Genomic DNA, 15,925 nt, shown 5'->3' with positions numbered 1-15,925 from the left:
GGAGACCCAGGTTCGATCCTTGGGTAGGGAAGATCCCTGGAGAAGGAAATGGCAACCCACTCCAGTATTCTTGCCTGGAGAATTCCACGGACAGAGGAGCCTGGTGGGTTACAGTCCATGGATCCAAAACAACTGGACCCGACTGAGCCACTAACACACTTATCACTTTTGCCAGAGCAGAATACCACTTGTGCGTGTGTGCTCACTGTCCTATTTGCTAAATACTGGTCTTTGAGTTAGCTTATTTGAACCTCATCATGATAACAATATTCATGAAATTTATTTTTTAAAATATCTATTACTTTTTTTTTTATTAACCTAAAACCATCTCACATATATATGTACACCAGGCTTTGGGGACATGGTGGTAAAAGGAGCATCTTCTGAAAGCATTTTCTGAAAGCTGGGAGCCACCAGAACTGTGAGACACAGATGAGTCCAGCGCTCTCAGGGTCCCATTCTGTCCTTGGAGGCAGGCCTGGCCCTACTGCCCAGTTTCTGAATTCTTGTGGTTGATCTTCCCACAATGGGCACCTAAGGAAGCAAAGAGCAGGCCCTGTCTGCTTGTGGACTGATTCAGGACCTTTCCTGGGACGTAACCCCCTAGTGGAGGAGGCCAGGGCCCTGCTGTATCTTATCTTTTCTTTTGTGAGCCATGTCCTGACGCTGCACAAGTTTGCAGAATTTCCTTTCTTGTCCAGCTTTGATTCCATTGATGGGATTAGGCGCCCCCCACAGCCATGTCCTTTGATGTGGTCAGGGGGTAGCAGGGAGATTTCAAGCTCTGGGAGCAAATCTTAATCTTCTGCGGGTTTCTCTGGGATCAGCCCTGGGGTAAACCCATTACATCCCTGCCCTTTCATCCCCCCAGGACACTGGCTCCTCCAGACTTCTCGAGTCTCAGAGATCCAAAGGGTCTGTCAGATTTAGAGAGAGCAATAAAAGAGGAAGAGAAAGCAGAGCACGAACCTCAGACCCCCGCCAGCACCCGCAGCATCACCAGCAATGCCAGGGCATCTTCCTCTTTCTTCCCTTTTAATCCTGGGCTCTCACAAAATGGGGATTACAGAGGCTTGGGGCCAGCGGCTGGCCATGCCCCCAGCACTGGGCACCTCTGCCGGGCCTGGCCGCCATCTGCCCTCCATCCTCTCAGATCCGCTTTCCTGGATGCACCTGCTTCTGCACATCTGTCTGTACTGTGCTGGGATCTCCATGTCAGGTTGGGGGCGAGTTGGCTAATTGAGCAGATAAAGCACTCAGCCCCCACCACAGTGAAGTTTTAAGGCATGATTTGGATTGGTGAGGCCAGGAAAGAGAAGACAGGACCATAGCCAGTATCTATCCCGGGCCACAAGCAGGTATGTCTCATTATTTAAATTAAACCTGACTCCAAGGCTCTCTCTGAAGAGAGGCGGGGAAATTCAACCTCAGTCATTACTTAGATTTACCCATCACTCCCTCTGCCATGGGCTTCCCAGGTGGCTCAGTGGGAAGATTCTGCTTGCCAATGCAGGAGACTCGAGTTTGATCCTCTGGAAGAGGAAATGACAACCCACCCCAGTGTTCTTGCCTGGGGAAATCCCACGGACAGGGGACATGGGGTGGCAAAGAGTTGCACAGGACTGAGTGACTGAGCTCTCGTCCTCTGCCTGGTCCCTGGAGTCCCGGCCGTCTTGAGGATGGGGATCTTGGTGAAGGCCTAGGGATGCTCCAGACTAGTCTCAGATGAGGCAGGCGGTTGCTCCCCCACGTCCTGGTGCCCCCAGAGATGAGAGTGAGGCAGCAGGTCCTCACCAGTGGGGATTCCACTGAACTCCAACCCCTCTCCAGCCTTGGGAAAGTTCTCCCTCGGCCTCGAGGCCTTTCGGTATGTCCTTACTCCCTCCCTCCCTCCCCACTAAAGACCTCGGGTTTTCCTTTAGGACAGCACCGCAAGGAAGAGAGGCGGTGGTCAGGTCACTGGACGGGGGGCGTGGAAAATTAACATTTCAAAAACAGTGCTGCAGGGTACAGTGCTTGGCGTCTTACATTTAGTATCTCCTTGATTTGCCCAGGCTTCCCTGGTGGCTCAGACAGTAATGCGGGAGCCCAGGGTTCGATCCCTGAGTGGGAAGATCCCCTGGAGAAGGAAATGGCAATCCACTCCAGCACTCTTGCCTGGAAAATCCCATGGACGGAAGAGCCTGGTAGGCTACAGTCCATGGGGTCGCAAAGAGTCGGACACGACTGAGCGACTTCACTTTCACTTTGATTTGCCCAGGAGAAGGGCCTGGCCCGCCCTGAGGCTCCCGGTGGGGAGGTTAAGGCGGGCGGGGGACGCGGCCCGGGAGCGGAGCGGCCGGCAGGGGGCTCTCGGCGCCGGCCTTCGAGGGAGGAAGCGCTGGCAGCGGCCTCCGACCGGTCAGAGGAGGAAAAGGGAAAATTACTGGAGCTCGGGGGCGGGAAGCGCTGCGTGCCTGGGAGGAAGGCACTGGAGACTGTCGAGTCTGGCAGCCCGCGGCCGGACTCGATCCCCGGGGCTGCGCGGACGGCCAGGGCAAGGGGCGCCAGTGCCGGCCCGACCCCGCCCGGTGTCCTCCTGCCGGTGCTGCCGGCTGGAGCGGACTCGGCGGCCCGGGGCGGGGGCGGTGGCGCCGAGGGGCGGGCGGAGGGCGGGCCGGGGCGGGGCGCGTCCTCCAGGCTCCGGGAGGCGGTGCGGGCGGGCGCTGGCCGCGTCCGCCCGCCTGGAGCCGTGGGGCGCGCAGCCTTCCTGATGTGTCACCAGCACGTGGAGCCAGCTCGGGCCGTGCCGCTAGCGGGAGGAACTCCCCCAACTTTCGAGGGGTCTCGCCGCTCCGCTCCTCTCCCCACGGCGCCTGGCTCGCGCTCCTTGGGGAGGCGGCGGCGGCGGCCCCCAGGTCTCAGGCGGGTCGAGCGAGGCCCCGGCCCCCGGCCCGGCTTGCGCGGGGCCCCGGAACGTCGGGGTGCCGGGCCCGACTGGCGGATGCGCCCCCGGACCCCCGGATGCAGCGTGGGGCACGGCCTGCGGTGCGAGCGGCCCGGCCGGCCTTGCGCCCGGCGGATCTGAGCGCAGGTAACCCAGGCGGCGCAGCGCTGGGCCTCGCGGGCGCGGCGTGGGATCTTGGCGAAGTTTCTCTGCATGGAACTCTTGCGCTCGGCTGGCGGTGGAGGATGGGGAAAGGCTAGGTCCCCGCGCCTCCCCCGCCCCAGCCCTGTCCTTCGGCCTGCGCCCTGGCGGCCCGGACGGCGCCGCGCGCTGGGCGTCGTGTAACCCTTCGAGGGCTGGTCTCGGGGCCGGCTGGTGGAGGTCAGGCGAGCAGGATGCTGCCTTTGGGGGATGCCGCTTGGGGAAAACCCAGAGCCTCAGCCGAGACAAGCGCGTGGAAAGCGGGCGGCCGGATCCAGCCCCAGGAAGCCCGTCGGGGGCCTGCGCGACGTCCCTAATCCGAGACGCGTGGGAGCTGAGAGCTGGGTCTTTGCGGGCGAGATGAAGGTGTCGGTTCAACTGGCCTACAAAGTCCCAGTCCTCGGCCCCCAGGACCGACGGCTCCTCCTCGCCCCTCGCCGTTTTCTCCCGGGCGGACGCGAGCTCGGCTCCCAAGGCGGGGCGGGGAGCCGGGCCGGGCCGCACCTCGCGGGTCCACACCGGAGACGGGGTGGCGGGGCGCGCTCGCCGCGGGCTCTGTGTGGAAGGTTCGAGGGATCCCTGCGCTTGGCAGGAGCGGTGGGAACGCACTCGGAGGTTCGAGTTGGTCCCTGTGGGCGGCTGGTGTCCTCCGGGTGGAGCCGGATCCTGGCCGCGGCCGACCTGGAGGGAAGGGAGAGACGGCGCCCCGCTTTCTCTCCGGCCGAGCCGATTCGCCTACGGGGCCCTGCCCTGCTGCGCTTTCCGGAGCCTCCACCTTGAGCTTGAGGGTGGTGAGGACCACGCGAGGACTAGAGTTGCCCCGGGAATACGGGCCGGGATGTGGAGGTTTAGCCCCTCTCCCTGAGCTCCACTACCATTTCTTTAAAGATGCATTTTTGTGGGTGTGTTCTTAATGGCCAGCCTTTTGTTCCCTGACCTAGGCAACATTGTGCTGACCCTCGGCACCCCCCGCCCCCCGCCCCCAGTCCTCTTAAAGTTTTCTGCTGAAATTCCCATCTTAAATTGTTTATCCAATAACTTTGTTTCTACCTCCTCCTGCAAAAGAAAAACCCCAGTAACCCCTGAAATCTCGGCGTCTGCCTGGTGTTGGAACTTTATGTTTATTTTTGTTTGTTTGTATTGTGTTTGGGCTGTCTTGGCAGTGGGGACCTCGGGAAAACATTTGGGAACATGCCGGGAGGTGACCTGAACCGTGCGAAGGGCCAATTGACAAAATAGGACTCTTTGGGCTCCTTTCTTCCCGGCTTTGGAAAACAGGATAGATGTCTGGAAGCAGGGAGGAGGGAGAAACCCGCCCTGCCAGGTTGGCCCACCTCTCTCAAGGATGTGGAAGGTTCTTCCAGAATCTTCTCTGACTAATGTGGGCCCTTGTAGAGGAGACCTCGCAGGACTCCTGCCACACCTGTGTCCCTGTTCCAGTGGCCGTGAGGGGGCCTGAATGGAGGGGACACCTTGGGCTGTGGGGCCATCCAGGCAGGGTTGGGCCCGTGCGTGAGCCCAGGAGTGGGCAAAGCCTGGGAGCGGGCAGAGCCCGGAACTGCTGTTGACCAGCATTTTTTCCGTGTGAGCTTTGTCCTGCCAACTGTAACCCGTGGACCGTGCAAACGCCAGAACTGTGGGAGAAAAGAGTTTCCTTAGGGCCACGCGTCTAAACGTACAGACGTACTCAGTTTTGAGGGAAACTGTCGGGAGGGGACTGGTGGCGACTTCAGCTGGAGTTGTTGTTTGTTGTTGTTTAGTCACTAAGTTGTGTTCGACTCTTTGGGACCCCATGGACTGTAGCCTGCCAGGCTCCTCTCTGTCCATGGAATTCTCCAGGCAAGAATGCTGGAGCGGGTTGCCAGTTCCTTCTCTGGGGATCTTCCCGACCAGGGATCGCACCCAGGTCTCCTGCAATGCAGGCGGGTTCTTTACCACTGAGCCTCCTGGGAAGCTCTCAGCTGGAGGGTTTTCCCTAATTAAAGAAAAGGGTCTAGACCGTTCGGAGTACTGAGTCAGGCTGGAAAAACAGAGTTATCTCCCTTTGAACTCATGCCTCTCCCCTCCCTGGGGATCAGTATCTTAAATGAAGTGGAAATCTCTAGAATATTGCGTGGTCATAAAACACCCGCAGGACTGGTCTGGAGCAATGAGATGAGGAAAAGCTTTGCAACCACCCTGGAGGTGACAGGCGCGGAGGATGAGGGGCATAAATCTCTGGGAATAAGGGATTGCCCAGGTAGCCGGCAATTTTCTCTTTAAGTCTGTGCCCCCTTCTTGTGGGCTGCTCAGAGTTACGGGGATTTTTAGGAATCGCCTCGGGCTTCATTTCTTGGGGGGCAGGGGAGTGAGTGATTTGGTTTTTCCTTGGGTTTTTTTTTTTCCTTTGCAAGATGTGATTGAATCAGTCCAGCCGGCTGGACTGGCCTGGCCTCCGGCAGCCCAAGTATGCTGCGATTTAGGCCGTTGTATTTAGGAATTGAGAGCTTTCTGATTTCCTGCCCCTTTTGAATTCTCAAAGTTTTCTGATGCTGAAGCCTCCTTCCACCCCACCCCCACCCTGATCCATCCCTCTAAGCTGGATAGCTAGAAACTTGGTGGGGGAAGTGGCTTAAATAGAGAGCTTGTTTGCCCAGGAGCTGCCTTCAGGAAGCAAGGTGGGAAGCGGTTGGGAGGGGAAGATTTTAGCCAGACCCCCAGGGAGACCCAGGGAAGATTCTGTGAAATCCCCCTGCCTACTGGAAGGAAACGTGCATTCCCTTGATTCTTAAGTAAATTGCAACCTGGTGAATAATTAACCTCCCCCATTTAGTTTTTTTTTTTTTTTTTAAGAAAAATAATATCCCAGCCTGTGAAAAGATGAGAGATCAATTTTTTTCCAGCTCAGTTAAATGGACAAAGGAGCGTTGGGAGAGGCCGACCCTCTCACCTCCTTCCCAAAGGGCTAGCGAGCAACTCTGATAGTTGAAATTCTGATAGTTGAAAATCCCTCCAGGGTTTCTCTGGTGGCAGTTGTAGAGACAGCCTCTGAGCTGCCTCCCCAGGTCTCCTTCAGTTCCTCTGACCAAAGCCAAGCTGTCAGCCAGCAGTGGTCAGGATCCTGGCACCCTCCCCCACCGCCCCCCCCACCCCCCCAACTTTCTGTAGCGACAGCTTGGCCTTCATTCCTGCACGGAGTTGATTCTGCTGTCAGGCCGGTTTGTGGCTCTTCATGGGCTGGTAAATATTTGGCCTGTCTCTGTTCTTTCACACAGAAGGACAGCGCTCCCGATCCGGGTCTGTGCATGGATGTCCCAGCTGTTAGAAGCAGGGATCCACTGGGGGTCCATGAAGGCTTTTCTCGAAGCAGCCCGGTGTGAGGGCCACAAAGGCAGATTTGGGGTCCAGATATGCTAGAGTTGGGCTTCCCTGGTGGCTCAGACGGTAAAGAATCTGCCTGCAATGCGGCAGACCTGGGTTCAATCCCTGGGGTGGGAAGATCCCCTGGAGGAGGGCATGGCAACCCCCTCCAGTATTCTTGCCTGGAGAATCCCCATGGACAGAGGAGCCTGGCGGCGGAGAGTTGGAGTCCTCCTAACTGCTGCTTGCCAGCTGGGTAGCCTTTGGCAAGTAACTTCTCTGTGCCCATTTCTTCTGTTGTACACGAGGGTTCTGAGACCTCCCTTGTAACACTGTGATGAGGCTTATGTGAAAAGTGCAGGCAGAGTGCCTGGCACATACCAGTAGACCTTTGAGAGTCTCTCTTATTTTGAATAAGCCCATGGCTTTGGGCAAGTCACTTAACCCACTGGGAACAGCAGCTTTGTAATCCTAAAGCGGGGTGATATCTGGGACCCCTTCCCATCGGAGCCTATTATCCATCAACCACATGCCAGGGCCTGGGCCAGGCTGGGGAGACAACGGTGGGTAAGATAGTCATGGCCCCTCCTGCCCACTCCTGTCTGTACCCCAGCTCTGAGAGCAGATGAGGGGTATGGTGTGTCCTCTTATTATAGCTGAGGCTGCAACTCTGAGGCGCAAGACTCCCCCAGGATCTCACAACTGCCTTTGGTGCTGAGGGAGCAGAAGCCCAGCCTTCTAGGTGCAATAGAGCCTCCTGGGTGGGAGCCAGCCCCCAGTGAGCTGTCAACAGGGAGGTGGGTGGGTCTGCTTCCTTAAAGGAACCCTGGGTGTGCAGAAGTGGCCACCTCACACATCTACTCTGCCATGCGTCCAGCCTGAAAGGTCCCAAGAAGGCCCCCAGGAAAGGCGAATTGCCACAACTGCTCTTGGCCTGCTCACTCACTGACCATCTTGGCCATCTTGACCAACTTGGCCAGCCTGATGCACTCTAGTGGGACTAGTCGAATAGGGTGCAGAATCGAGGGGTTGGGGGAGGGGAAGGAAATACTTTGATATTCCAAAAAGTGCTGCAGAGTAATCAGCATGGGAAGTTAAAACATCAGGATTTCCTTGGACTTCCTTATGCTTTTTTATGGCCTTGTTGTTTCAGTTGCTTTGTGACCCCGTGGACTGTAGCCCACCAGGCTCCTCTGTCCATGGGATTTCCCAGACAAGAGTACTGGAGTGGGTTGCCATTTCCTTCTCCAGGGGATCTTCCCCACCCAGGGATCAAACCCACTCTCTCTTGCATTGGCAGGCAGATTCTTTACCGCTGAGCCACCAGGAAAAGCCCTTTTTATGGCTTTGTGGTGTTTTTATTCTGCATTTCAAACTGGAGGTTGAAGTAGACCCTAATCCCTCCAGCCCAGGGCAGTGGGCAGGGTTTGCGGGGACACCAGGCAGGTGACTTCTCACCCACTGAGCGCTCCCTCCCACCGCCCCCTCCTCCCCTCTGGCAGGCTCTGGGGAATTTTGAAATTGCCCTGGAGCCAGACCCCTTGTGTTGGCTGCCTAGGAGGACTGGGGAAGGAGGTGCTATGTGGAAAGAACCATTGCCTGATTTTAATCTCAGTTCTGCCACTCTGGGTCTGAGATCCCCCTTTCTCTGTCAAGTGGGGTCTGCACCGAATACAGCGCATACCCTGTGTAGCCTAAACAACCTAAGGTCTGTAGCCCAGAGGCAGCCTGCCCGGAGGTGCAGAGAAGGGCATGGGGCTGGGACCCTGGGAGGGTTAGGAGCAAAACTGAGATGTGCAGCTGGGAAATTTGGATCAGTCTTTGAGGATTTTGTGGTTCATTCTCATGAAATGAGCTTCCTTTCACTGGATTTCTGCCCTGGGGTGTGTGGGGCTCAAGGAGAAACGCTGGCTTCTCCTCCTCGGTGACTGAGGCTTAAGTTTGGGTCTTTCAGTGCTCTATCTCCATGTCCACCATGAGGCAGACCTCCTCCCCCAACCCTTCTGAAAATGAGTCAATTGCAGCGCTGCCTACATGCTGACAGCACCTGGTTTTGCAGGAGGCTGAAGGCAGGCATTGGGGAAAGGGCGATAGCTTGCAGGCTCTCCCCTGGGCTAGCTGGGTGACCTTGGACCCGTGACTTGCCTTCCTGGGACTGTTTCCCCATCAGTGATGATACATGTCCGCTCTGTAGTCCAATACAGGGGTCACATGAGGAGGCCTGGGTGAAACGCCAGGCTCGTGGCGGGGGACTGGTGGGGGGGGCGGTGGGGGGGAGTCCCAGTGGCTGCTCTTAAGTGACTCTATAGCTCACCCCAGGATCTATGGGGCCAGCGAAGGAAACTCAGGGAAGTATACCCTGGGCCTGGCAAGCCTCCTTGCCGCTTTGTTGTCTGGGGAGAAAACACTGCAAGAAAAGCCATGTGGGGGTGGGGTGGGGGTTCCCGTTTCTTCGCAGAGATAGGCCTGGTATACCCTAAGAGGGGAGGGTGGGGCGCGAAGTCGCAGATTCTTCCACTTGTGAGTTCATTTGATCACTTGTAAGTGAGAGCGTTTGAGTAAACTCCTGGAGTTGGTGATGGACAGGGAGGCCTGGCGTGCTACAGTCCATGGGGTTGCAAAGAGCCGGACATGACTGAGCAACTGAACTGAAGTGAGAGCATCAGGATACTGTTCTCGAGAATCCTTTCCTAGGGAGCTTGCTGTTGTAAGCTTAAGAACATGGGGGGAAAAAAATGTCTTTGCTCCTGGAACCAAGAGGGCGATTCAACAGATACTTGGAACCAGGACTTGCGTATAAGCAAAATGTTGGTCTCCAACTTGCCTGGCCAGACCCCTGTGTATCTGGGAAAAGTCAACCAGCCCACTTGCTCCCAGCTGGCCAGTGTGGAGGCTTCCTCCCGCCCTGGGCTGAGCCTCGGTCCGTCTAGCCCTGCCTCTCCTCCTGTGTCTGGGGATAGCAGGCGATCGCTTTGTCGCCCAGGTCTGGGTGCATGCGAACCTCGGCCAAATCGCTGAATGTTAAAACATCTGGCAAAATATCACATTTCCACAATGGGCCTTTTCTGTAGAGCTGGGGATAGAGTGGGCAGTGTCCGGACGCTGGGAAATTACTTAAGCTTTGACAGTGGGAAGGAGCAGGGTCTAGGATCCTGACTTTGAACCGAAGGGTGAGGATGGAGCGGGGAGGAGGATGCGCCTTCAAAAAGAAGTAGGGCCCCAAGAGCCAGCTCCCCCTGTTTCCAGAGCCGGTGGGGGAAGGGGGCTGCGGCCAGCCTGCCTTGGCATCCTCCCTTCTGGCGTCCTCTCGGTGGATTTTGTTGTAATGAGACAAGTCCTGACAAATATCCCGTCGCCCTTTGGGCTGGAGAGCTGTAAGGCGTCCTGCCTGGAAACCCAGCCCCATTCACTGGGGAGCCATAATTAGGCAAGAGAACAGTTCACCGGCCCTTGATTCAATAAAGACCCTTTTATGATGTTGGTTTTTCCCAGAAAAATAATACTACTTCGCCCCGTTTATTGCATTTAGATGTGTAATCGTATTAGGGCTCAGCAGCCCCGGGGACCGAAGTTCCGTAGTTGGGGTTTTCACCAAAGGCTGTTAACCCGGTCTTCAGAGGCAGTGACCTTGGGAGAAAAAAAAAAAAGACAAGGACGGAACATTTTTGAAGATTTCTCTCTCTCTCGGCATTTCAAGGACGTTTTCTGCCGTCTGGGTGAGAGGCGACCCAGGGAAGAAAACTAGAAAGTGAAACTAACTCTCCTGGCTAGTGTCCCTGCAGGCCGCGGCCCTGCACGGCCCCTCCCTTGTCGTTGACCAGATCTGTCAGTCAGATGGATGGCACGTGCCCGGCAGAGGGCTGGAGGAAATGTCAGCGAGGATGCCGGTGGCTCGGCACCAGGAGTCGTGGTGCCCCAGCACGTCCCCACTGAGACGCCGGCAGGGCGGCAGGCACTGGGGTTTGTGCAGGTGGCCGGCCTGGGCCTCCCCCAGGCCCCGCCCTGTTGGGGTGGCCAGCCCCGACTAAATATAGTCCTGGAGGGCGAGGCGGCTCTCGGTTGGTTGGAAGGGTTTGCTTGCCCCGCCCCTGATCACCGCCACCTTCCAGATTCTTGCCTACCGGGGCTCTCACCTGCTGGTCCCTTCCCCCGGCAACCATCTCCTCTGACCTTCTTCCCCCAGGCCTTGTGTCAAGCAGGCTAAGAACTTCTGCTCATCAGTCCTGGAGTAAAACCCCCCTCCTAGAAACCTGCCCAGTGCCGGGGTGTTGGTACAGATCACCAGTGGTGTCCAGCACCTCTTTCCCAATTTGCGGTTGGTTTAGAAATCTCAGGCGATGAGGAAATTTATGGGAGTCATTCGTGGGCGTGCTCTTATTAAGAAATAGGGTAGGACCTTGCATTAAAACCCTGTTGCCTTAAAAAGGGGGATATCCATTTAATTCCAGGACATCTGATGGGAATTGTCACCGAAATCTCTTTTCAGATAGCACCCTTTAATGCAGAAGAACTGCATTATCTATTTATAGATACTAAAATGCATACTATATTCTTTCATTGTCAGGATTTGAGGTGTGTGCGATTTTTTTATTCAATCTTAAGCTTTAGATACTTTATTTTGGGGGAAAAGTGCTTTTATATATATATATATATATATAAAATTGTTTTTTGATTCCACACCCCCCACACAGGAGTATAATTAGAACGTCTGAAACCAGATTATCCAATTAGTAGTTGTTATTTAGATGCTAAGTCGTGTCCGACTCTTTGTGACCCTATGGACTACAGCATCCAGGCTCCCCTGTCCTCCACTATCTCCCAGCGTTTGCTCAAATTCATGTCCAGTAAATTGGTGATGCTAGCCAGCAGTCTCATCTGTATCCAATTAGTACATTTTTCTAATTAACTGTTAGGAATTTGTGATGAGATAAATTATTTTAGATTTCCAATGAAACTTTGGCCACAAAGGGTACATGAGGGGAAAGATCGTGGGTTTTCAGTTTTGGCTACCACCTACTCACCTACTCCCCACAGAATACCTAATTTGCCTGCTGTTAGGCAGCAACAGTGACCAGGAAACAGTTTTATTTTCCTTGTCCCAAGTAGAGTTGGAAACATTTCTCGTCTATGATGGCTTCTCTCTGCTCCGGACAGTGAAGCAGGCAGATGGTGGGGTTTAAATACTACTTTTGTACATTTTTCAGCAGTAACATTGGTAGCTGTCCTTTGGACAAAAAAACAAATTTGTGATGATCTGCATTCATTCAGTTTGTGTCTTCTTTGTGCCTTGTATGTGCTTCCTGTGCCAGGAGGCTTGGCGAGGAGAGGGGGCAGCCTGTAGGGGTGGGGACCTCTGACCAAGACCAAGGAATGGAGTCGTTTCACATTTGGTAACAGTGCCCGGTGCAAGCCCCAAATCCTTTATCCGAAATTCTAGACTCTGAAAACCAAAAGTTGTTTTTATAACAAATTTCATGGGAATTCTTGACCCAAACTGACTTGAGTCTAGATTTTCCCTGGGAGCATGAATCTTCATGGCTTTCCCTGCAGAGACATTCCTTCGTGTGATTTCAGGGGGTGGAGGGTGCTGCTCTGCTGGTGTGTTGCTCAGCATGTGGCCTGTGCACCATGTTATCTAAGACCTGAAAACTTCTGCAGTGAAAACTTCTGCAGCATGTCAGGCCAGAAGGTTTGGGGTAAGAAGATGCAGTCCTGGAGCAGGAGCATGCGCCTGACAAAGGCAGCTGGACCCGAGGCCTGCAGAGCCCTCTCCCCCCAGACCTTGAACTCCACGAAGGCTCACCAGGTTTTGCTCACTGTTACATCCTCGCTGCCCAGCTGGGCGCCTGGAGCCTCCTAGGTGCCGAGTGAATGCTGGTCAGCAGTTAAGTGTTGGCCAGCTTTGTTTGGGAAAGCCAAATAGTAAATATTTTAGGCTCTGGGGGCCATGGGGCCTCTGTTGCAACTCTCTTGTCTTTCATTTCCTAGAATCCATGATACAAAGTGCTGAAGATGCTTTATACAAAAAAAGATATTCGCTATGCTTATTATTTATAACAGTGGCCGTTTAGAAACAACATGAAGGAAACAGTAAGATGCATCACGGTGAATCCTCCCCGTGGGATATTTGTGTGTGTGTGCTCAGTCGTGTCTGACTCTTTGTGACTCCATGGACCGTAGCCCGCCAGGCTGCTCTGTCCCCAGGATTCTGTAGGCAAGAATACTAGAGTGGGTTGCCATCTCCTCCTCCAGGGGATCTTCCCGACCCAGGGATTGAACCCATGTCTCCTGTGTCTGCTGCATTGCAGGTGGGTTCTTGACCACTTGAGCCATCACCATGTAAATGAATGAGTACCTGTGTTCTGATAAAATGGTGACCGTTGTGGGTCTGGCCTGAGGGCCCACAGTTGACTGATTCCTATGAGGAGGATACACACACCCTAAGCCTAGACGTCTCCCCATCTCTTAGCCCTACCGTCTACAGGCCTGGTCAGTTTGTTGCCCTGCCCCAGTGCCATCTCCGGTAAAGAGGTACAGGCAGTGCCCACCCCCTGGTGTCTGCCTCTCCCGTGTTCAGGAAACATGGCTGAAAGGGAGGTGCCGCGCTCCCTGGACCAGCCTGGTTCAAGGGAGTGGGTGTTCATGTGGATGACTGCATTTGGGCTCCAGTCCAGCCTTGCCAAGGGGCACTCGCACCTCCACCCGCCAATGAGTGTTTTGGGGGCTGAGCTAACTTCAGGGTACAGGGGCCATCATCATCAGGCCAGGCAGGGCTGGCATTCGTGGGGCGTGGGGGAGGGGACGCTGAGGGGGTGAGAGAGAGTGTTTAGGAGGCGTTCTCAGCCAGAGAATTTCTGGCAGAGAGATGAGTGACCGTAAACCCAGGAGCTCAGGTCTCCTGGCTGTGTTCATCGTAGCCCAGGAGTGGCCAGCAAGGGTGGATGGGCCAGCGGCTCCAAGAAGGCTTTCCACCGCAGCGCAGGCCCAAGTCCAGCAGAGACCGCTGACTCTCACCCCCATGGCAGGCTGACCTGGGGGCAGGGGGGTGGGTGGCTGGAAGGAGGGCAGCACTTTTTACAGAGCCCACACCTCTAAGCTGAGGGCCCCTATGCCCAGCTTCTCCAGGCCCGCCCCCGCCGCCAGCCCTGGCGGTGCCCAGCAGCTCCTTCAGGACATTCTGCCACCTCCGCTCGACCACCTCCTTCCCGAGTCCGGGTGGGACTTTCTCAAGCAAACTGCAAACAAGGGCTGGCACCTCTGGTTGGCTTTTCTTTTCCTTCCATTATGGTTTTGTGATTTGCTGGCAATTTTCAGGTGGAGCGCCTGTACTCAGCAGCTCCCTCGGAAGCCTTGATGGCTTTTCAGCCCCCAGCAGAAGGGTGTAGCGCCCCCCGACCCCAGTCAGCAGCGTGAGTTCAACTCAGTGTGAGGGCTGAAAGGAACCAGACTGGGGGCTGGTGTGTTTGGTGATGTCAGAGCCAAGCCCGGGGAGGTCCCCGTCACGCACTAGCATGGTGTGGGGGATCCTCTGGCCGCTGTCCAGGGCACCCCTATCCCCCAACCTCACCTTGTTATTGAGCATCTCGGCCAGGCACTGCCTGTACCGTGGTGGTAAGACGGCCCAGAGAGGTGCTTCTCAAACTTGGGACCCTGTGAACCACACCAGGAGACTGTTAGCAATGCAGACTCCAGGGCCCTTTGGTTGAGCTCCGGGGCCCGAGAGTCAGCATTGTTAATAAGCACAAGGGATTGTGATGTGGTTCCAGGTTGGTGCTGAGCGGGGCGGGGGTGGGGGAATAGGCAAAGCCGTGTGATGTGTGTGGAGTCGGGGAGCATGGAGAAAGAAGACGAGGCTCTAACTGGGGGTGGCGGGGCTGGGGTCAGGAAAGGTGAGCTGAGCCTTGAAGCACAAAGCAGGCATGGTAGTGATTGCTGACTCTGGAAATCTTGATGCTGGGCACAGCTCGAAGCCTTTATAGGCACTGACTCATTTAATCCTTCCAGCAACCCCATGAAATAGGTAGTTACACTGATTTTTTTTTTAAGTATTTATTTGGCTGCACCAAGTCTTAGGTGCAGCATGTGGGATCTTTTGTTGCAGTGCACAGGATCTAGTTCCCTGACCAGGGATCGAACCCAGGCCCCCTGCATTAGGGGCACAGAGTCTTAGCCACCAGGGCGGTCTCTCGTTACCCTGATCTTGGAGCACAGAAGGGTTTAGAAGCTTGCCTGAGCTTCTCGGTTGCTAAGTGGTGAGCTGACCCTCTTTGTCCTCCTTGTCTGTTCTTCTGCACTGGGGCCGCGGCATACAGACCGTGGGACCCCCTCACACCACGGCTGTGCAGACTGAAGGCTAGGGCTTCTTCGGATGTGGTCATGTTGCTGAGGGATTCAGGAGGTTTGGATCCTAGTGTGCAGAGACGGTTTGGCTTTTTAAAAAAAATTTTATTTCGTTTAAAATTTTTTTTTGGCGGTGCTGGGTCTTCATTGCTACGCGGGGACTCCTCTCCGGTGCTGGTGCTCGGGTTTCTCATCGTGGTGGCTTCTCTTGACACGGAGCTTGGGCTCTAGGGTGCACAGGCTTCGGCAGTAGTAGTTCCTGGGCTTTAGGCGTAGGCTCAATGGTTGTGGCACGTGGGCTTAGTTGCTCTGCAGCGTGTGGGCTCTTCCTGGATCAAGGACTGAACCTGTGTCCTCTGCATCGGCACGCGGATTCTTTTTCACTGAGCCACCAGGGAAGCCCGACAGTTTGGCCTTTGCTGGTGGAGTATATGCATGATGGTCTTGGTTAGGGCCAAAAGTCGTAGCAAGGTAACAGCTGCTATAATGTAGCTTTGAGAGGCAGCTGGGATTTGGCACAGGTGTTCTCCCTTTGAATGAGGCAGGACCCTGGCGTGTGAGAAGACGGTGCAGAGCTCACTGGGCAGTGAGGCCTGTGCCCCCACACCCCAACTCCACCTGCCCCTCCGAGAGGGAGGAATTCTCCACCGCCCAAGTCCTCAGAGTCTCCCAGGGAGCCTGGCCCAGCTCTAGGGGTCTGAGGGCAAGGGGGAAGCTGCTTGGACAGGGGAAGACAGTATGTTGGGAGCCGGCCCAAACCTTTGTATGCTATTCTTCCTTCAGTCTTCACATCACCCTGCAAAGGAAGCCACTTGTTCTGTTTACCCACGCGCAAGCCAAGGCACACAGACTCTAAGCGACTTAGACGCCACCACACAGCAAGTAAGCGGGTAGTGGAGCCTGGTCTGTTTCCTGTGGGACGTACTTTACAGCAGGGTCCGCCTTATTCAGAGAGGCCACATGTCCTGCTGCACCCTCAGTGGGGCTGGTGACCGGGGGCCCCTGAGGAGTGGGTGCAGTGCCCGGGTGGGTGGGTAGGGCAGGCTCCCAGTGGCCAGCTGAGCCCAGCTCTGGATGGGATGGCCTAGCTTCAGGGGATGCGTTACCGGCTGACCGGTG

At 55.6% G+C, this 15,925-nt stretch overlaps 1 protein-coding gene and 1 long non-coding RNA gene across 2 annotated transcripts; one reads left to right on the top strand and one right to left on the bottom strand.

The window, feature by feature from the left end:
- The first annotated feature begins 3,328 nt into the window (after nt 1-3,328).
- Nucleotides 3,329-3,935, top strand: LOC113877689. Its single transcript, XM_027518059.1, has one exon. The coding sequence runs from the start codon at nt 3,338-3,340 to the stop codon at nt 3,905-3,907; it is 570 nt and encodes a 189-aa protein (XP_027373860.1). The 5' UTR covers nt 3,329-3,337; the 3' UTR covers nt 3,908-3,935.
- A 6,031-nt stretch (nt 3,936-9,966) lies between these two features.
- LOC113877690 lies at nt 9,967-11,262 on the bottom strand. The gene is made up of 2 exons (XR_003506785.1): nt 10,600-11,262; nt 9,967-10,093 (listed from the first exon to the last, which is right to left on the bottom strand). It is a non-coding gene; the product is annotated as an uncharacterized LOC113877690 (long non-coding RNA).
- Nucleotides 11,263-15,925: the final 4,663 nt, after the last annotated feature.

The sequence above is a fragment of the Bos indicus x Bos taurus genome, chromosome 19 (genome assembly GCF_003369695.1).
Source record: "Bos indicus x Bos taurus breed Angus x Brahman F1 hybrid chromosome 19, Bos_hybrid_MaternalHap_v2.0, whole genome shotgun sequence".
Taxonomy (NCBI): Eukaryota; Metazoa; Chordata; class Mammalia; order Artiodactyla; family Bovidae; genus Bos; species Bos indicus x Bos taurus.
The sequence above is the reverse complement of the archived record's forward strand: the minus strand, read 5'-3'. Positions and strand labels throughout refer to the sequence as shown.